The sequence below is a fragment of the Myotis davidii genome, unplaced genomic scaffold, assembly GCF_000327345.1.
Source record: "Myotis davidii unplaced genomic scaffold, ASM32734v1 scaffold1111, whole genome shotgun sequence".
NCBI lineage: Eukaryota > Metazoa > Chordata > Mammalia > Chiroptera > Vespertilionidae > Myotis > Myotis davidii.
The window spans coordinates 82,503-104,902 of NW_006283030.1; the positions used below are offsets into that span (position 1 = coordinate 82,503).

At 36.5% G+C, this 22,400-nt stretch overlaps 1 protein-coding gene across 1 annotated transcript in view; it reads left to right on the forward strand.

The window, feature by feature from the left end:
* BRWD3 (bromodomain and WD repeat domain containing 3) overlaps positions 1-22,400 on the forward strand; it is a 142,730-nt gene that overhangs the window by 50,573 nt on the left and 69,757 nt on the right. Inside the window, exons 7-12 of the mRNA XM_006753357.2 lie at positions 6,292-6,452; positions 8,768-8,989; positions 17,865-17,965; positions 18,530-18,600; positions 19,958-20,058; positions 21,660-21,700. Coding sequence (XP_006753420.1) covers positions 6,292-6,452; positions 8,768-8,989; positions 17,865-17,965; positions 18,530-18,600; positions 19,958-20,058; positions 21,660-21,700 — 697 coding nt within the window. The remainder of the gene's footprint in view (positions 1-6,291; positions 6,453-8,767; positions 8,990-17,864; positions 17,966-18,529; positions 18,601-19,957; positions 20,059-21,659; positions 21,701-22,400) is intronic.

Below are 22,400 nucleotides of genomic sequence, written 5' to 3' on the forward strand. Positions count from 1 at the left end.
TTCTGCAGATTCCTCTTCTTTGTTTGGGGTTTGGAGGTGTCCAGATGAGACCCAGCTGTGAAGCAATGCAAGCTGCTGTGGGGCCTTGTGCCTTCTATTGGAGACTCTTGGTCTGTCTGGCCCAGCTGCAGTTTGTTAGGTAGTTTTCAGATTGCAACATGCCAGGGCATTCATATGCAAAAGCCGCTGCCGCAGCTTGGGTGGGGCGGGGTCTCAGAGATTCAACAGGGAGGAGCAAGCAGCTATGGCTGATCCTCAGCCCTGCCCTAAGGGGCCCCACGTCTCAGTGTTGTTCCTACAACAATAAAGGTAATGGCTGTAAGCACCTTTGAGAGAAAGCCACCCTCAAGTTCCGAGTTCTGCCCGCTGCCAGACAGTCCACTTTCTCCCTGTATGAGTCTGGGTCCCCAGAGGCTCACCCTGAACTGGAGTTCTTCTGCACTTCCGCACCTCCTCTGAGTCTCAGTGTGCTTTTCTCTTTCCTTCTAGTTGTAGAATTTCCACTCAGCCAGCCTTCCTGTAGTTCTGGATTATGTCTGTTTTGTCTTTTAGTTGTATTTTTGAATTTGTTGTGGGAGGCAGCAATTTCCGGTGTTTACCTATGCCTCCATCTTGGTTTCCTCTCACACATGTGCTTTGATCTGTCATTGTTGATTGTGAATTTGGTTGGCACTTCTATTATAGAAAAAGGGTGAATAGCAATATTAAAATATTTCTTCTAATTAATTTCCTTTCAATGTGTACAAATCCATGCACTGGGCCACTAGTTTTAGAATAAGCTTGTCAGTGTTTGTGAAAGCTTTTTGAAAGGAATTTCATTGAGCCTATAAATCAGTTTGGGAGAATTGACATGTTTACTATATCAGGCCTTCTAATCCATGAACATGGTATATCAACATTAATTGAGGTATTTGATTTCTTTCATCAGCATTTTGTGATTAATATTGTATGTGTTAAGTGTATATCTAAGAATTCCGTTTTTTTTAAAAAAATATTTTTTTTTTACTTCAGAGACGAAGGGAAAGGGAGAGAGAGAGAGAAACATTAATGATGAAAGAGGATCATTGATCTGGTGCCTCCTGCACACCCCCTACTGGGGATCGAGCCCGCAACCCGGGCATGTGCCCTTGATCAGAATCGAACCAGGGACCCTTCAGTCTGGAGGCCAACGCTCTATCCACAGAGCCAAACCGGCTAGGGTCAGTTTTTTTTTGAATGATTGTAAATGATACTGTGTTTTTTAAATATTGCGTTTTTAGTATTGGTCTCTCATGTTCATTGTTAGTGTATATAGATGCAATTAATTTATGTGTTTTGATGTTATTTCCTCTGACCTTGCTGAGTTCACTTATAATTTCTTGGAGTTTTTAAATCCCATCCTGTTTTTCTTTATATTTTAGTTTTGGAATGGGATGATTTGGCAGCTTTAATTATGTTCTGGGTTGGTTTGGGCTAGATTTAAGGATTGGGGTGAAACCGGTTGTAGTGACTAGAGCATAATTTACATATTGAGACAAATTATAATTTTATTTTTTTATTTATTGATTTTATAGAGAGGGGGGAGGAAGAAGGAGAGAGAGAAAGAAACATTGATTTGTTGTTCCACTTATTTATGTATTCATTGATTGCTTCTTGTATGTGCCCTGATCCTTGATGGAACCCACAGCCTTGGCATATTGGGACAGTGCTCTATTGTTTTTATTTTTCTCTCATTTTGAGAAATGCTATTATGGAATATTAGTTAAGAGATCAGTTTCTGAAGCCAGATTGCTTGGCTTGAATACTGGCTCTGCCATTTAGTAGCTTGGGGTCTTGTATAAATTGTTTAACTCTTCTATGCCTCAGTTCCCATGTCACTTAAAGGAGGGTATTAATAGTATTAACTTCATAGGGTTAAATAAGTTAAATATGAAGTGATTAGCACAGTGGCTGGCACAAAAAAGTGTTAAATAAATGTTGCTTTATTATATAACAGATTTTTTGTCAACTTTAGTCAGCAAAGTATGTAATATTCATTTATGTTTAATCATTTTCTTTAATATAGAGATCACTATCCCTCAGAGTCCAATTTAATATGAAACTTTCCCCCTTTTTCTCCCACCCCATCTATTTTTGAATGTGAGATCCCAGAGAGGAGAGGAAAGGGAAGAGGAATAGCACTAAATTTCACAGGAACTAAAGCCTACTGTGCTATATGTTTTACAAAATTCGCCTCACTTGATTGTCAAGATATGTGGTATTATGCCTATTTTATAGATTTTATGGATGGAGAAGAAGCTAGGCCATTTTTTCTCAATGCTATATTGCCTTTTTACTGTCATTTTGTCAAACTAGAGTGGCTTGGTAAAGCCAGAGCCAACTCTTCTAGTACCTGTTGAGCTTCTTGCCTGGCTCTTTGATTTTCCCACAGGATTACTATGTATTATGTCTTTTGTCCCCACTCCCCCACCAAAACACATTTCCCCATGGTTTACCCTTCTGTATCAAATGACAACCTGGTACCCACAAAAACAAGGGGGAAAGTTCACAGCTTTAGACCCATCAATATCTTTTATTTGATCTATGTGTCTCTTTCTATACAGTACCATACTGTTTTTATTATTATAGCTTTATAGTTTAAAATCAGGAAGTGTGATAACTTCTGGTTTTGTTCTTTCTCAGGATTGTTTTGGTTATTTAGTGTCTTTTCTGGTTCCATACAAATTTAGGCTTGTTTTTTTCTATTTCTGTGAATTATGCCATTGGAATTTTAATAAGGATTGTGTTGAATGTATAGACTATAAGTAAAAATACCATTCTAATATTGAATTATAATTTTCTAATTTTGTCTATTTTCACCTTTGCCACACTGTTGTGTGCTTTCTTATGTTTTCCTGTAGCTTATTGGTGTCTTTTGAATTCAGCTTCAAGAACTCACAGTATTTCTTACAAGGCAGCTTTTGTTTGTCTGGGAAAGGCTTATTTTTCCTTTGTATTTGGTGAATAAAGTATTCCTAGTTGGCAGTTTTTTAAAATCTTTCAACACTTTCTCTTTTTTGGTGAAATCATGTATGTATTTATATAAATCATAGTCTCATTTACATTGTATATAATTTATTTGGCATATCTCTTCTCGTCCACTCAAACCCATATCGAGATATGTCAGTCTGTTCCATGCCTTCATACTTTAGGTCTTATTTTATTTCAGTGACTCAGATTATTATTTGTATTTCCTATATTGTGACTTATTTGTTAATTTCCTTAACCCACTAATCTATTAGAGCTTGATGGTGTTCTTATGGATAGTTTTATGTGTTTTAAAATATTAAGACTTTGTCATATTTGTTATAAATGTTTTCAATTTTTTTCTTTTAAAGTAATTACTGGTTTTCTCTGTAAAGGAGTCTTAAACGGTGAATTTTTTTTCTTTATTTTTTCCCTCATCATTTATCCCCTATAGCTTATGCTAAGTGAAATAAGCTAGTTAGAGAAAGACAACTAGTATGATTTCACACATATGTGGAATTTTATTAATAAACTAAAATCTAATTTTTGTATACTATAAAGATACATAGCCCTAACCGGTTCGGCTCAGTGGATAGAGTGTCGACCTGGGACTGAAGGGTCCCAGGTTCGATTCTGGTCAAGGGCATGTACCTTGGTTGCGGGCACACCCCCAGTAGGGGGTATGCAGGAGGCAGCTGATCAATGTTTCTAACCCTTTATCCCTCTCCCTTCCTCTCTGTAAAAAATCAATAAAATATATTTTCTAAAGATACATAAAAATTTGAGTAACTTTCTGAATTAACAGTTTGGGTTATTAACTCTTATGGGTGCTGTATATTTTGTTCATATGATTGTGTTCCTTTGGCTATTTAGAAACTCAGTATTTGCTGGATAAATGACTGCATTTCTGATAGATATTTACCTCTCCTCTCCTTCACTGATTTTCTTTCTATCTCCGCTCCTCTTCTCCAAGTTGTTTTTATTTATTTATTTACTTTTTCTTTCTGTTGAAGTTGTTTTTATTTTTATGCTTCAAGCAGTGGTTTCCAACCAGAGACAGTTCTCCTTCCTAGGAGTCTTTTGGTGATGTCTGGAGATATATTTGCTCTATCACAACTTGGTGGTGGTGGGGTGTTACTAGCAACTAGTGGGTAGAGGCCAGGGATGCTGCTGAACACTCTAAAATATAGAGATAGTCTTCGATCATGAAGAATCATACGCCAAGGTGTCAGTAGTTCTGAGGTTGAGAAACCCTGCTTTAAAGTAACACGTCTTTTCCTCTATCTACTTGCAAAATATGTATAGAAAAAAGCAAAGCAGAAGTAATTAACGCTTGATTGTTTCAAGGAACTCCAAGTAAGGAATGTTTGATTAAAGAGGGAAGTTTACTGGAGTTCCAGAGTTATGGTGCAGTATGTTATTGCTCTTCCCAATGTAGAATTGTGGACATTTTTAGAGCTTGGGAGCTGTCAAAGAGCAATTCTTTAGTGCTGTCAAAAAGAAATTCTCTTACCTGTTACTAATGCGTATGGATTTTCTACCATTATTTATTCAGTATCTCTTAGTGTTACATAAATACCCAGTTCTCTATTTCTTATCATATACATGCAAAGTTTTGTTTATTTTGCTATTCATCATTAATTTTTTGTCATTTTGTCAGTTTAAAATGGCCAATGGATCTACCTTTGCCTGAAAAAAGACTTCATTGCTCTTAAAATTGATTCATTGAAAGGTTTCATGTGTTTTAAAATATATTTTATTGATTTTTTACAGAGAGGAAGGGAGAGGGATAGAGAGTTAGAAACATCGATGAGAGAGAAACATCGATCAGTTGCCTCCTGCACACCCCCCACAGGGGACGTACCCACAACCAAGGTACATGCCCTTGACTGGAATCGAACCAGGGACCCTTGAGTCCACAGGCCAACGCTCTATCCACTGACCAAACCGGTCAGAGCAGGTTTCATGTTTTTATTGTGGCATGGTTCTGATTATACTAATCCAGCTACAACTCAATTCTTGCCTTTTGTCTTGCTTTAACATAAAGCTATTATCATTTATCCTATACTAGAGGCCTGTTGCATGAAGAGATTCGTGTAATAGGCCTTCCCTTCTCCTTGGCTGCGGGCACCGGTTTTCCCCCAGTACTCGGGACCCAGGCCTTCGCTCTGGCCGGAGCTGCCTTCTGTCCTCCGTCTTTGCTACTCTGGCTCACCTTCAGTATTTGCGCTGCTGCTTGGAGCCTACGTATGCAAATTAACCACCATCTTTGTTGGCAGTTACTTTGCATATCGTGTTGATTAGCCAATGGGAGGCGTAGCAAAGGTACGGTCAATTACCCTGTTTATTATTAGATAGGATTATTTATACACTATGGCAAAATGTCACCTTGCTTCAAGGTGACTTTGAGCTTATAGGGATCTTATATTTTGATTCAAATATAATGTGTGGGATGTTGAATATTTTCAGTCTATTCTGGAAGGCTGGAGGAATCAGAGCAAGTGAGTGCTTGTAAATCTTTATATGGGGATCAAGACATTTAAGGGAAGTGAAAAGAATACAGGCAGTATTTGAAAGAGAATTGTGCAGACATGTGTTTCATTCTGGCTCATTTTTAATAAAATTAACTACAAGGCAAAAAACAAATAAACAAAATGGAGACAGGATCTAAGATGACCTCATAGGAGAGGAAGCCTTAAAGTTCATTGGTGTAACTAGAGAGAGACCCTACAGTTTCAGAAGCCAAAAAGACAAGAATCTATAAAAAAGCCTAGAAAGGATTGTTACTGAGAACCTATGTGGTGTCATGGCTTCCTTTATCTTTTCACTATATAAGTCCTCTTCTACTACTGTTGAATTTTTAGGGACAGCTATAGATGGGGTGGATGTGTGTGAGGACAGGAAAATTATATAATGTTTAAGATGTATTATATTTAACAAAAAATAGTTTTATTCTAAAATTCCTTCATTTTATAGTAAGATTTACCTATGTATTTAAAGTAACAGTCTCTGACTACTGTGTACCAGGAAAGGCAAAATGGGAATGTACCTGAGAAACCATAGAAAGGCAAACAAAAAGTCAGACTTCTGGGATTTAAAAGAATGAGTGTTCTTAATGCTTTGCAGTAGTGAACTTGAGTTCATAAAATCATGAAATGTATAATGAAATTTAGACTTCTCACATGATAGAATTGCTGTGGTATGTGTACCCTGTTTTATCTCATCTTAATATTAATGATTTAACTTCCTGAAGTAGGTTTCACTTTTAGGTTTTAAGAAGTGAATCTCTTATTTTATGTTTTCCAGTGAATATCACCTCTGCCAGGCAATTAACAGGATGCAGTCGCTTCAGCCATATTTTCCCTTCATCTGCTTACCAGCACATTAAGATGCATAAGAGAATTCTGGGGCACTTGTCATCTGTCTACTGTGTAGCATTTGACCGAAGTGGGAGAAGAATTTTTACAGTGAGTGTAAAATTTGTAATACTGTACCATACTAGAGATTAACAACAATTGAAGCTAGGCTTCATGGCATTGAATTATGGGTTGTTGTTTTTTTCAGTTTATCCTTTTTAGATACATGAATGTAAGGAAAGATGAATGGAAATTGAAAATCTTTTTCTCATTCTATATAAGTAAATGAATGTGAACTATAATGTCCCCTATCTTTAGAGAAATTTTAATAAATTTTCAGAAGGCCTTATAGTTTAGAGGTGGTTAATTTATATGAAACAAGTTTTATCTACTCAATTTCATTTACATTTTAGCAAATATTTATTAATATGCATTTTCCATTTGTCAGTGTAACTGTTGCCAGTTCTGCTTAATTAATGATTACATCATCCTTATGGTCAAATAGTTAAACTATACTACACAGTAATGAAGATTACAGTTATTGTGTATATCTTTCTTTGATTTTAGTATTGGTTATATTTAAAGTTGGGTTTTCATTAAGAAGAGTATACTGTGTGATTTTGAGCACAAAATTGTAGCACACTAATATTTCCAAGAAAAGGCTTATTAGCCTCATTACTTTAGTACTAAGTTAATACAAAACTGTAGGTAATGGCCTAATTTTATTTATTTTTCTGTTTTGTTAATTTTCACCTGAGGATTCCTCCCCCCCCCTATTGATTTTTAGAGAGAGTGGAAGGGAGGGAGGAGGGAGAGAGAGAGCAATTGGTTGCCTCCCACACTCACCCCAAAAGGGGCCGGGGATCCAATCTCTAACCCAGGTATGCACCCTTGACCGGGAATTGAAACCATCACCATTTGGTATGCAGGTGATGGTCTAACCCAGCCGTGGGCAAACTACGGCCCGCGGGCCGGATCCGGCCCGTTTGAAATGAATAAAACTAAAAAAAAACAAAAGACCGTACCCTTTTATGTAATGATGTTTACTTTGAATTTATATTAGTTCACACAAACACTCCATCCATGCTTTTGTTCCAGCCCTCCGGTCCAGTTTAAGAACCCATTGTGGCCCTCGAGTCAAAAAGTTTGCCCACCCCTGGTCTAACCACTGAGCCAGACCAGTGAGGGCTGGCCTAATTTTTTTTTAAATTTCTATGGTGGTTTGTATTTTGAGAAAGTGTAATTCCTTGGAGTTCATTACGAAGTCATGGATATTTGCAAGACTCCAAATGCATCACATAAGTATTTGTTTATTAATGATCACAGTGAAGATGATGATGGCCATCTTGCTATAAATAGATAATTATTAAATTATTTATTTATAATAATAAAAACATACTATGCTAATTAGACTGGACATCCTTCCGAATGACCTTCCAGATGAAGCCGGGGCTGCAAGGAAAGCCCAGGTCCCAGGTGCTAGAGGGAAGCTGATGCCGGCAGCTGGGGGAAGGAAGGCCTACTCTTGCATGGATTTCATGCATTGGGCTTCTATTTTCCATAATGGGGTAGAATTGCTTTTTACTATTTTTTAAATTTTTTTATTAATTAAGGTATTACAAATGTGTCCTTATCCCCGCATTGTCCCCTCATCGCCCCCCAGTTCTGCCCTCACCCTCACCCCTCTGGTGTCTGTGTCCATTGGTTATGCTTATATGCGTGCATACAAGTCCTTTGGTTGATCTCTCCCCCTTACCCCCACCTCCCCTACCTTCCCTCTGAGGTTTAAGCATCTGATCGATGTTTGTCTTTCTGTAGATCTATTTTTGTTCATTGGTTTATGTTGTTCATTTTAATCTACAAATGAGTGAAATCCTGTGATATTTATCTTTCTCTGACTGACTTATTTCACTTAGTATAATGCTCTCCAGCTCCATCCATGCTGCTTTGTACTATTTTTAAAGCTCTTTAGAAATTATCAATAGGAAGTTAAAAATATTTTCACCAGAGATTATCAAGAAAAAGCCTCATGTTTACTGAGAAATGCATGTAGACTTTGGGTTACATTTTTAAGTATTTGTAGAATAAATATTCAAGCAATTAAGAAAAAAAAAAGGCTGTCAGGCCTAAGGAAAGAAAGAATGGCAGAGACACGTAATCCTAAAATTTTTTTTAGTTGTCAGGGATTGATAGTAGTTTGAGGAGCTCTCACAAATACCATTGCCAGTTTGGACAATGCTTTGTCACTGCTATCATTTGAACATCATTTATATTTGCTACTGGATCCATATTATCTGGAGAGGAGAGACTAAAAAGTAAAGGCTTAGGAGTGACTTACTAAAATCTTCCCTTTGTTTCTCTGGCTTTTGGGGGAAGAGGAAATATCTGCTTCATTGTAAATCTTCTGTCCTTTCATGTTGCTATAGGGTTCAGATGACTGTTTGGTGAAAATTTGGGCAACAGATGACGGACGCCTCCTTGCTACACTTCGAGGGCACTCTGCTGAAATATCTGACATGGCTGTAAACTATGAAAACACTCTTATTGCTGCAGGCAGCTGTGATAAGGTTGTAAGAGTGTGGTGTCTTCGAACTTGTGCACCAGTAGCAGTCCTTCAGGGACATTCAGCTTCTATTACTTCCATTCAGGTGAGAAAATGAAAAGATGACCTCTAACATATGTAATAAGGATGAGAATTCTCTTGTTTTTGTTATATTGTGTTGATAATATTATAAAGAATGGCCGACAGAAAAATGTTGACCTCTTAAGGGCTTTGTTCCTACCCTGCAGACATGTATTTTTTAAAGTTCTTGTTTCATATAAATCCATTCCCTTTATAAATAAATAAAAAGGGAACTAAATAGGTTTTTTAAATATAGTGTGAGGCATCTTATTTGCCTCGCTCATATTTATGAAGAAGGGAGAAGCTTATAAATGCTTTTGGAAGTAATACTAATAATACCTGTTAGTCAGGATATAAACAGGTTCTAACTTGAATATTGGCACATTTTGTGTTAACATTTAATCCAGGATGCTTTTCAGTCAGATTTAGAAAGAGAAGTTTCATGCTGGAAAAAATTTTATTCTTAATTTCAGCTTGATATTTCACATACAGTACATTGGCTTCTTTTAAATACTTTATCATATAATGTTTTTACCAGGTGTTAGTAGTGAAAGTTCTGGATACCCCCGAAAGAACTTTTATTTAATCAAACTAAGCTGAACTTTTGTCCTCTTTGTGTTGAGAGCAAAATGGAGGACTCCTTCTGAAAAGGTCTTTTATTCTTTGGTCAAGGAGATCACTTTTGTGGATGATATAATTACTCCAATTTACTTATTCTTTAGTTGCTAATAAGTATGCCGGTCATTTTGTGTGTGTGTTATTTAAATAATGTATTATCTGTTTATGAGGAGCTAGCAAGGATTGGGTTCAATATAACATATTGAATTTGAAAAACTTTCATGTCAAATTTTTGATCAGTTGAAATTATTTCATGGATTTTGTTTTGAGAGATTTCCAGGTACTTTTGTTCCCACCATTCTATCTGACAGTATTATTTCTGGAATTTGGAGGTACTCTTATATAACAAAAAATGGCTTTATACTGAAAAAATGTTTATGATACTGCTTGATTCCTTCATAATTTCATTTGCTAGTTTCTATCTCATTTTGTTTACTTGTGGGAATTCCCTAGAGATCCATGGGACCTCTTCTCTATCACATTTTTTTCCTTATTGATTGCATCAAGTCTCATGGCTTTGAATTTCATCTTTAGGCTGATGACTCTCAAATTTATCTTTGTGTCTTGGGACCTGTCATTTAGCTCCATACTTGTATATTCAACTACTCACTTATGAATGTCTACTACACATCTCGAAGACACCATATTTAAAATTGAACTCCTGTCTTCCTTCCTCAGATCTGATCCTCCCAAAGCTTTCCACATCTAAACAAATGACAGTTTAATCCTTCTAATTGCTCAGAGTAGTTATCCCAGACCTTTTCTTTATCTTATATCCCATATCTAAGTTGTTAGCAAATTATGATGGCTCTACCCTCAGAATGTGTCTAGATTAGAATCTGACAAATTCTCATGATCTCCATCTTACTACCCCATTTTAATTATCTCTGATGAGATTGAAATAGACTTCTAACTGATCATCTTACTTCTTCTCTTCCCTCTCTCCTACCCTAGTCTAGCCTCTGCATAACAGACTAAGTGATTTTAAAATGGAAGTTAAATCATGTAACTGCTGCTCAGAACCTTCAATAGTTTCCAGACTCAGAGTTAAAGCCAAAGAAAGTCTGTTTTTAAAATCATTTTTCAATTATAGTTGACATACAATATTATATTAGTTTTAGGTGTACCCTCCAGTGATTAGACATTATATAACTTACCAAGTGATCATCCTGATATATGTCATACTCATCTGACACCATACACAGTTATTAAAATATTATTGACTATATTCCTTATGCTGTACTTTACATCCCCCTGACTATTCTGTAATACCAATTTATACTGCTTAATCCCTTCACCTTTTTCACTCATCCCTTTGACCCCCTCCCATCTGGCAACTGTCAAAATGTTTTCTGTATCAACAAGTCTCTTTCTGTTCTATTTCTTTATTTTGTTTTTTAGATGCAAGGCGGGTGCCAACAGGGGCCCTGTTATTGCTCCGCCTGCTGGTCGCCCCCACAGATTGGCCCTGATCACCGGCCAGGCCTAGGGACCCTCATATATTGGGAACATTCCTTTAGATTTAAAAATTAAAACCTGGCAAGGCTACTCTAACACTGAAACAACAGGATGATGCATTGATGACCTGCATGGACTCTGGCTTGCATATTTTGTGGTCAGCCCTGATTCTGACACTTATAACTGTGTGACAAAGCCAATTACTTAACTTGTCTCTGCTTCAGTTTTTCCACCCACACGATGGGGAAAATGGTACTACTGCCTCAGAAGGATCATGTTATGTACTACTTTTTATAATCAGGGCAAAAAAATGTAGCTTCCCATACAACAGCAAGATGGCTTTCACCTATATGAAAAGTATGGTCACTGGTGCATGCAGCATCCCAGATTGTGAGAGGGAGGTCTGACTGCTGGTTTAGGCCTGACATCCCCCAATGGGTCCCAGATCACAAGAGGATGCAGGCCGAGTTTCATGCACCATGCCTCTGGTACATAGATATGTATTTACTGCCATTTTATTGTTCATATTTTTAAAATACTTTTTAAAAAAATCCTCACCCAAGGATATTTATTCCATTGCTTTTTAGAGAAGGGGGGAGACAGAGAGAGAGAAACATCGATGTGAGAGTGACACATCAATAGGCTGCCTCCTGTCCACACCCATCTGGGGCAAGGGATCAGGCCTGAAACCGAGGTACATGCCCTTGACTGGAATCGAACCTGGGACCCTTCAGTCTGAGGGCCAATGCTCTTATCCACCAAGCCAAACTGGCTAGGCTATTATTGACTAGGGCTATTGTTCATATTTTTGATCTTTTTATTTTCCTCTTAAACAAAGACCCTTTAACATTTCATGTAATACTTGTTTGGTGGTGATGAGCTTCTTTAGCTATTTCTTATCTGTGGAGCTCTTGATATGTCCTTCAATTCTAAAATGATAGCTTTGTTGGGTAGAATAATTTGGTTGTAGGTCCTTGCTTTTCACTGCTTTGAATATCTCTTGCCAATCTTTTCTTGTGCTGTGTCTAAGATTCTCTCCCTGCCTTTAAACTTTTGCATCTTAATTATGATGTGTCTTGGTGTGGGCCTTTTAGGGTTTATCTTGTTTGGGACTCTCTGAGCTTCCTGGACTTGTATGTCTATTTGCTTCAACAGGTTAGGGAAGTTTTCTGTCATTCGTCTTTCACATAGGTTTTCATTGTATTGCTTTCTCTCTTCTTCAGGCAGCTCCATGATGTGAATGTTGGTACACCTGAAGTTGTACCAGAGGCTCCTTACACTATCATTTTTTTAAAATTCATTTTTCTTATTTTAAATTTATTTTTGTTGATTTTAGAGAAGAAGGGAGAAGGAGAGAGAGAGATGGAAACATCAGTGATGCGAGAGAATCATTGATCAGCTGCCTCCTGCACGCCCCTTATTGGGGATCGAGCCTGCAACCTGGACATGTGCTCTGACGGGGAATCAAACTGTGACCTGGTTCATAGATTGATGCTCAACTTTTGAGCCACGCCAAGTGGGCTGATTTCTTTCTTTTTTTTTTTTTCTGTTCTGATTGTTTTTTGCTTTCTTACATTCCAAAGTGCTGATTTGATCCTCAGCTTCATCTTCTCTACTGTTGATTCCCTGTAAATTTTTCTTCATTACAGTTAGTTTATCCTTTATTTCTGGCTGGTTCTTTTTTTTTTAAATTTCTTTATTGGTGTAGGTATTACAAATGTGTCCTCATCCCCTCCATTAAGTCTGATCGTTGTTTCTCTGTCTTTGGATCTGCCCCTGTTCATCAGTCTATGTTGTTCTCTATATTCCACAAATGAGTGAGATCATGTGGTATTTATCTTTCTCTGACTGGCTTATTTCACTTAGCATAATGCTCTCCAGTTCCATCCATGCTGTTGCAAATGGCTGGCTGGTTCTTTTTATGGTTTCCATGTCCTATTTTTATGCTGTTGAAATTCTCATTAAGTTCATCTACTCTTCTACTAAGTTCATTGAGCATCCTTAAAGCAGTGTTTTGAACTCTGCATCTAGTAGATTACTTGTCTTATTCTTTTTCCAGAGTTTTGTTCTATTCTTTCATTTGGGACGTGTTTCTTTACCTCCTCATTTTGGTAGCCTCCCTGTGTTTCTTTCCATGTATTAGGTAGAGCTGCTATGTCTCCCCAGCTTGGTAGAGTGGCTTTATATAGTAGGTCTTATAGGGTATAGTGGCACAGCCTCCCCATTCACCCAAGCTGGGCACTCCAAGTACGACCCCCCCCCCCGCTGTGTGGGCTGTGTACACCCTCCTGTTGTAGTTGAGCCTTGATTGCTGTTGGCACATCAGTGGAAGGGATCTATCATGAAGGCGATTGGCTACAAGGACTGGCTACAACCAACTTGGAGGATTAATTGTCCAGGGCCCCACCCCATGGAGTAGGACTTATATCAGCAGTGTTCTCGTGCCCATTAAGTCTGCTTCTTGAGGTTATCTCTTATGGAGGAGGTTGAGTGGTGCTTCGATGTGCTCTAAAACTCTCTACTTTGTACACTGGCTCTTGGGATCCTGGCAGGTACAGGCCGAGGTCAGCTGCCAACTGTGCTCTGTTCAGGGCTTCTCAACATGAGCTATAGACGGCTGCTACTGTGCTGGGTTTGGTGGTGCCCATGTGTGCCAAGCTGCAAACTTAGGCTGGCTATTGCTTGTGGACGTCTGGGGTCATGTAGGGAGAAGTATGGGGCATGCCAAGGCCAAATGCTACTCGTTTGAGAGACTTTTGGGAAGTCTGAATCTTGAGCCAAGATAGGCCATTCTTATGAAAAACTAGAAACATCTTGGGTGGGCCCACAAGTTGGGTTAGGTGGGATATCAGGGAACCACCAGGGTGGGGCAAATAGTGATAGCCAGGTTGATGGAGACTTAGGAATGGTGCCCACCTACAAGCTGTGTGGGGGGCTCAGAAAAGGAACAACAGCTTCTGCCAGCACTTCTGTCTGGGAGAAAGATGCCTGGGAGAAAGCTGTCCCTGTTCCATAGTTCTGGTCCTGATGCCAGACATTTTAGTTCCTCCTTGTATGTCCCTGGTGCCTTTCAAGCTACTGTTTGTGCCCCCAGCAGCCTTCCATTGCACTTAGCCACAATCCTTGTGGTTTTATTGTTTGCTTTATTTTTTATTTTTATTGAGTTTATTGGGTTGTTATCTTATATAATAAAAGAGCTAATATGCTAATTAGACCAAATAGCAGAATGACCATCCAGATGACCTTCTGGACAACCTTCCAGATGAAGATGGGGCTGTGAGGGCCTGCGAGGGCCGGCTGAGGAAGCCTGGATTGTGAGGGCCGAGTCCCTTGCACAAATTTCATGCATCGGGCCTCTAGTTGATTAATTAAATTATAGATTTCAGGTATACAATTCTATAATACATCACCTGTATATTGTATTGTATGTTCACTACACCAAGTCCAGTTTCTTTTCATCACCATTTATCCCTCCTTTACCCTCTTCTATCTCCCCCACTCCCCTTTCCCTCTGGTAAGCACAGTACTTTTGTCTTTGTCTATGAGTTTATTTTTCAGCTAGAAGTTATAGGGACTCCTCTTCCTGGCATTGGAGCTCTGAATTGGGGCACCTGGTATGTGGCTGGAATCCTTCCTCCTCAGGGGGACCTCTGCAGCCAAGACATCCCTCTTGATTTTTATCTGCCACATATGGTGTGGGACCATCCTGATCTTTGTCTCTACCCCTCCTACCAGTTTAGATATGATTTCTTCTTTATGTCTTTAGTTGTAGGACTTCGTTCAAATAGATTTCTGGCAGTTCTGAATGATAGTTATTCTGTAGTTTACTTGTAATTTTGATGTGGTTGTGTGAGAATGCGAGTATCACATTTAACTATGCCATCACCTTGACCAGAAGCACAAAGCCAAAGTGTGTGTGTGTGTGTGTGTGTGTGTGTGTGTGTGTGTGTGTGTGTGTTCAGAGTAGAGGGAGGGAGAGAGAAACATCAATGATGAGAGAGAATCACTCTTTAGCTGCCTCCTGCACGCTCCGTACTGGGGATTGAGCCTGCAACCTGGGCATGTGCCCTGACTGAGAATCGAACCGTGACCTTCTGGTTCATAGGTTGGCTCTCAATCATTGAACCATGCCAGCTGGGTAAAACCAAAGTCTTTATAGTGACCCACAATACCTTACTTACATTCTCAGCCCCTTGCTGTTTGACCTACTTCACCTCTTTCTGCTTGTTTCCTCTTATTCTGCTTATCAGCTACATTCTCTGCTTTTTTTTCCCCTCACCTGAGGATATTTTTCCATTGATTTTTAGAGAGAGTAGAAGAGGGAGGGAAAGACAGAGAAATATCGATGTGTTCACATCGATTTGGCTGCCTCCTGTATGTGCCCCGACCAGGGCCTGGGCTGGAGAGGAGACTATACCTGAGGTACGCACCCTTGACCAGAATCGAACCTGGGACCCTTCATCCATAGGCCGATGCTTTATCCACTGAGCCAAACTGGCTAGGGCTCCTCTTTGCTTTTTAGACCTCTCTAGCTACACTCCTGCCTTTGCTTTTACTCTTTCATGGCTCTGGAATAGTCTTCAATGAATATTCACATGGCTTGTTCCTTCAATATCTAAACTCTTTGTGCAAATGTCACTTTGTCAGGGAGATCTTCTCTGACCACCTTACTACTTTGAAATTGTAAATTGTTCCCCCCCCCACCAACATTTCCTATCTCCCCATAGTTTCATTTTTGTCCATACTAATGATCAACGTTTAGCATGCATTCTATATGCTTTATTTATTCTTTGCTAATTGTCTCTATTAACATTATGCTATATTATCCTTCCTGTTTCTTTTTCTGAAAAATTCAGATAAAATGGTATGATGTTAGTAGTGGTTGCTTTTGGGTGATGGGATTATAATTAGCTTTTATTCTGTTTTTCTATATTTCCTATATTTTCGTCAATAACTACGTATTTGTATTTGGAAACACACATATAAGTGTTTTCTTTGTATAATCTCTAACATGATTTCTCATTTAAAAACAATCCAGTTAAGGTACATTGATGGGCTATATCATCCTTTGTCTTTGATGAAGCAGTTTAAATATAATGGGAATAATAATTTTTTTCTTGAAACTTAATAAAATTATACTATTTCATACTTAATTGTCTCTTTCCTATATATCAGATATCAGCAAATCTATTGGCCAGTTAGTAAATATTTTAGGCCTTGTAGGGCTTATTATCTCTGTTGCAACTAAACTGTTATTGGGTGCAAAAGCAGCCATAGACACTGTAAGTTGATGTATTCCAATAAAACTTTATTTAGAGAAACAGGCACCAATTTTGATTTGGTATGTGAGCTGTAATTTGTAGACTCCTGTTAAACACTGTGGATTAAACTTTCTAATGGAAGCTCTTCTATCTCAGAAGTGTAGATATAATCATGCTACTTCAGTATTGGTTTATTTTACTGTGCATCAACTGTTAATGGATAATATTAATTGATAATTTTTATTTGGTTTTAACTCTAGTCATTCGAAGTTCTATGCTTCCAAAAAAAACTAAAGAAATGATTTCTAATATCTATAATGATCATTTCCTTTTTATTTAAGTTCAGGATTTATTTTAACTTTAAGCATCTTGATCCTTAGTCGTCATTTCAGTGAAAGGTGTATATTTATTTCTGTTTGGGATTTTAAATCTCCCAGGCATTCTGGAGACTGTGGTTTGATTTTCAACTTTTTCCTTGTCCCAGGCATCATGAAACCAGTGGCTTTTCTCTTTGTGATTTTTTTTTTGAGGACTTGTAAAATACTGAAAATTAGAGCTTGAGAATCCTACATGATAAATGGTCTACCTAGGGTAGAAGTCATACTTTAAATAGGCAACTTAATCTGTTGTTTAATCTATTTTTCCCACAGTGATATGAACACAAATTTCATCTAGTTTACATTATCCATAAAAACAAATAAAAATGATTTAAATTTAAAAAGGACTAAATTGACATTGTACTTCATTGAAGTAACTGTTTAAACAAACTATTAAAACTCAAATACTTAGATGTTAGCTACCTAATCATTGATTATAGATTTACTTGTGAGACCCTATTCATATGGAACTAAAAGTTTCATAATTATTGCTCTATAAGCATATATTTAGCAGATTTGTAATGGTTTAACTAGTAATGACTTTGAGGTTTTTTTCTCCAATAAAAGTATTGAAGTAGCCCTGACTGGGTGGCTCAGTTTGTTGGAGCATCATCCCACACCAAAAGGTTGCTGTTTCAATTCCTTGTCAGGGCACATACCAAGGTTACAGTTTCGATTCCAGGTTGAGGAACGGGTGGGAGGCAACCAATCGATGTTTCTCTCTCTCCTTTGTCTCTCTCTCTCTCTCTCTCTCTCTCTCTCTCTCTCTCTCTCTCTCTCTGTCTCCCCCCACCTTGTCTCTCTCTCTCCCGCCCTCCCCCCTCCCTCTCTCCCTCTCTTTCCCCCTTCCTCTCTAAAATCAGTTTAACAAAAAAATATATCTTTGGGTGAGAATTTTTAAAAAGCATTGAATAAACTTAAAGAGTGATGTTGAATAATTTTAAAATAATTATTTTTAGGATAAAATAATTATCCTACATTCAATGACTGATTTTTTTCTTCACTTTTTTTGACATTTTGTAAGATATTCATTCATGTAAGATATTTAAATAATTTATTCAAACTGAAATTCTTGTGAATTTATTTAAAGTAATTTGTTAAAGTGGTTATAATTTTAGATCATACTGTGTTTAAAAAAAGTTTGAACATGAAAGCTTTTTAATTGAATTAGAACTTGTTTGTTTAGTTTTGTCCATCAACTAAAGGCACAACCAGATACCTCACTTCTACTGGTGCTGATGGAACAATCTGTTTCTGGCAATGGCATGTAAAAACAATGAAATTTAGGTAAGTTTGCATTTGGGTTACAAATTTGGTGAAAAGTCAAGTGCTTTCATTTTTCTTTATTACCTTGAAAGATTCTTAGTAGTCCATGTATTTAAGTATATAAATATATATGTGCATGTGTGTGTATATACATTCATACTTACTTCAGGTGGATGTTAGAGATTTCAGAATAAAATTTTTATGAATTCAATGTTGAGACTAATTTATACATAAAATTTTGGTAATGACTATTTCATTTCTTATTCTGGTAAGAAGATTTTGAAATTGTAATGGTAATAGTAAGTAATACGGTAATATATTTGTAAAGCTATAATAATAATACTGATATCATAAAGTGTATTTATAAGGTTAAATGCATTTTTAACCTGAATGAGAAGAGTAGTACTTATCGACTGCTTCTATTTTGTGGTTTCAATAATATTAATGCTGTCTGTTAATATAGATAGGCAATAATATTAATGCCTATCTACTAATGCTAAATCTGTCAGCATCCAGTGCTAAGATTCTTGCACATTAAATGAACATATTAAAAATTAAAAAAAAAACTTCTTTCTTTTCTCTTAGAGATCGCCCAGTTAAATTTACTGAGAGATCCAGACCTGGCGTTCAGATATCTTGTTCATCTTTCAGTTCTGGTATGCATACAAATTGAATGTTTTGAGTACCCAAAATATTAAATGATTCAGTTATGAAAGATATATTTTTCAATTTTGTTCAGAAAAAAATGAATATGTTTGAGTGTTAATATAATCACGCCAAAAATGTGAACCATATTTTTTAATAGGTGGACCTTTATGGACTCTTAACTTGTGATACCTTTGGAGTTTTTTTTCTTATTTGTAAGTGATATGTTTTTATATAATGCAGAACTTAGTTGGTAAAAACAAACCCTTTCCACCCCTAATTCCACACTAAAATCCTGCCCAGACTTTTCAGAAAACATATACTGTGGCTCCATATAAAAGACACTTTTACAGTCTATAGACAGTGCTTATCTACTGCTATGAATTGCAAGCTAATTAACCTTTTTCTCATTGTGAAAAAATATAAAGTAAAATTTACCAATTTAATAACAGTGTACAGTTCCATGGCATTAAGTATACTCACATTATATTGTATACATGACCACCATCATCTATCTCCAGAATTTTTCATCATCTGAAAATGGTTTTTGAGTTTTTGCACTCTACACCACTGTGGCCACTATACTATAAAAAGAATTGTAGATATAGGTTATTTAATGAATAATTTTATGTTTACGTTAAATATAAAGAATTCCTTGAGGCTGTGACCTTTTATGTTTATGATCCAAAGTCCTTTATTTGGTGTAAAGTTGGTGAATTTTTTAAAAATATTTTCTGCCCTAGCTGGTTGCTCAGTAGATAGAGCGATGGCCTATGGACTGAAGGGTTCTTAGTTCAATTCCGGTTGAAGTGCACATTCCCGGGTTTTGGGCTCTAACCCCAGTAGAGGGCAGCCGATCAATGATTCTCCCTCATCATTGATATTTCTATCTCTCTCCCTCTCTGCCGCTTCCTCTCTGAAATTAATAAAAATATACTTAAAAATATATGTTCTTATTGATTTCAGAGAGAGGAAGGGAGAGGGAGAGAGAGAGATAGAAACATCAATGATCAGAATAATTGATAGGCTGCCTCCTGCACACCGCGTTGTGGGCTTCGAACTTGCAACCCATGCATGTGCCATGAGCAGGAATCATACTGTATAGGTTGACGATCAACTGCTAAGCCACACCGGCTGGGCAAGTTGGTAGATTTTTATTGGGTTAATGGTATAGTTGTATTTTAAATATTTCTCTATTTTTTGAATTTTACTTATATTTCTCTGAAATGTTACTATATCTTTAACCATTAGAAGATAACCTTATGTTTTTTGAAGCCATTTCATTAATGTAATTTAGCATATAACTAAGAAAGCAATCAGAGGGGTTTTTAAGTTCTTTGCTATAATGTTTGTTTTTTAATCCTCCAGGTGGTATGTTCATTACAACAGGTAGTACTGACCATGTGATCAGAATATATTATTTGGGTTCTGAGATTCCTGAGAAAATTGCTGAGTTAGAGTCACATACGGTAAGAAAACAATGAAAAACTATGTTGCTTTCTTTTTGAGCAACCCTAAAAAATTGGTTTTATTTCTTTTCTGGTCTGTACTCTAATTTAATATATATTGGTGCTTAAATCTATATGATAAGATATCCCTTTAGTAATGAAGATCAGTGTGAAAATTTGGGTTTAGTATGGTTATAATATTTAATATAATTTCTATTTTACTATATGAAAAAAGAAAAATATATATATTGCAGTGATAATTTATGAACACCCTCATTTCAACTGCTGTATTTTATTAATTATAAGCTGGTTGTTACTTTAATGTCTACATACTTACTAAAAGACATTAAATATTACTTAGGAAAAAAACACTGTTTAGTGATTTTAGCTTCCTGATTGTTTTCCAAATGCTAGAAGGAGGTAGAAAATAAATGAAAAAGAATCAAGGGGACGGGGGGGGGGAGAAGAAAAATTATTTTTTCAGAGGCCCAGCTCAGAAAAAAAGTTAGAAAATATAAAACATTGCCTTTTGAAATTAGTGGTGGCTGTTAGTCATTGGAAATAAGATGTCTTTTCAAAACATCTAAGATTAATTATGGTAGTGATAATCCAGAATCTGTCAGATAAATACTGCAATGAAGTCATGGAACAGTGTGAATCACAGATACCTCTGAACATAGAAAAACAATTTAATAATTTTTAAAAATGAAAAATAATGAAATGCAAAGGTATTTACTATCTGAACTTTATAACAATTAAGTTCGAATGAATGGTTTTTGAAAATGTGTACAATATTTGAGGGTACATTTTAGTTTATTATTAAGGAATAAAGAGACAGAAAACAAATTGTTTGGTTTATACTTTATTCTTCTCATCTCAATATACATTATATTAAAAGAAGATTCAAATAGCAGTATCTAAACCAGTAATGGCGAACCTTTTGAGCTCAGCATGTCAGCATTTTGAAAAACCCTAACTTAACTCTGGTGCCGTGTCACATATAGAAATTTTTTGATATTTGCAACCATAGTAAAATAAAGACTTATAATTTTGATATTTATTTTATATATTTAAATGCCATTTAACAAAGAAAAATCAACCAAAAAAATGAGTTCGCTTGTCACCTCTGACACGCGTGTCATAGGTTCACCATCACTGATCTAAACTATATTACCTAAAGACTGTCAGGCGACTCCATTGTAAAATAATTAAATAAACTGTGTGAGAAATAGGAAATGACTGATTTGTTTTCTGAAATTTAAGAAAGAGTTAAGTGGGAAATTTCATTCAACTACTATTGTATTAGTTATTTTAAGGTGGTATTTTCATTAGTGTGCTGTTTTATTATGGGGGGCATAATAAACTTAATACCTAGTCAGAACTATCTGTCTCTTGAATTATTGTTTAGAAACAGGTTTGCATATGTTTGGATTGTCTCAAATTACAACTCCACAGTTAATGCATTGTTTCAGCCTTTTAAACAAAATTTGAATTCTTTAAGAAAATTATAGTATTAAAAAATCTACTCCATGATGTTTTTGCATGTGAATTTGAGGGGAGAGTATTTTATTCATTTTACAAATTAATTAACTCTAATAGAAATTTGTTTTTTTATGTCATAGGACAAAGTTGTTGCTGTTCAATTCTGTAACAATGGAGACAGGTAACTACTGTAGTACTTACCTTTGTAAACAGATATTTGATATATTTTGTCTCCATTCACTCAGAATTAGCTACCTCGACTTCTTATTTCTATACTTTGTTTCTGTCCAGTCACTTAGGCTGAAACCCTTTGTCTATCTCTGATGACATCCTTACCCCATCTATTCAAGTAGTCATCATAGGCTCTCAGTGCTTTCTTTCTGAATTATTTTTTTTTTATTTCTCTTTTTCCATTTCTGTTTTCCCCCACCTTCATCAGGATTTCATTATTTGACACTTTACCATCAGTTTTCTTCTCCCTTCTAAATACATCCTGTCCATTTCTGCCAGATCAGCATTGCTCTTCTCAGAAAATTTTAGTGTTACTTCTTGGTCTATAAAATAGACTTCAGTGTCTTAGCCTGGCATTCAGAACTCTCTACAACTGGATTTAGACCTACATTCTTAACTCATCTGCTATTCCTATATAAATTCTTAAATCCACCTAGTTGATTTAATCATTGTTCTTATTATATCCCACATATATTTTATCATCCATCGTTTCTTTATACTTTACCTCACACCATTCTTACCCAGAAATAGCATTTACCTACACTTCACTTCTCTTCCCCCCCTACATCCATCATCTCCCTTCCACTCTCCTTACCTCTTTTTTCCCTCTCCTGTTTCTTCTTTAAGTTTTGTCTTCCTTTTAAGGTTCA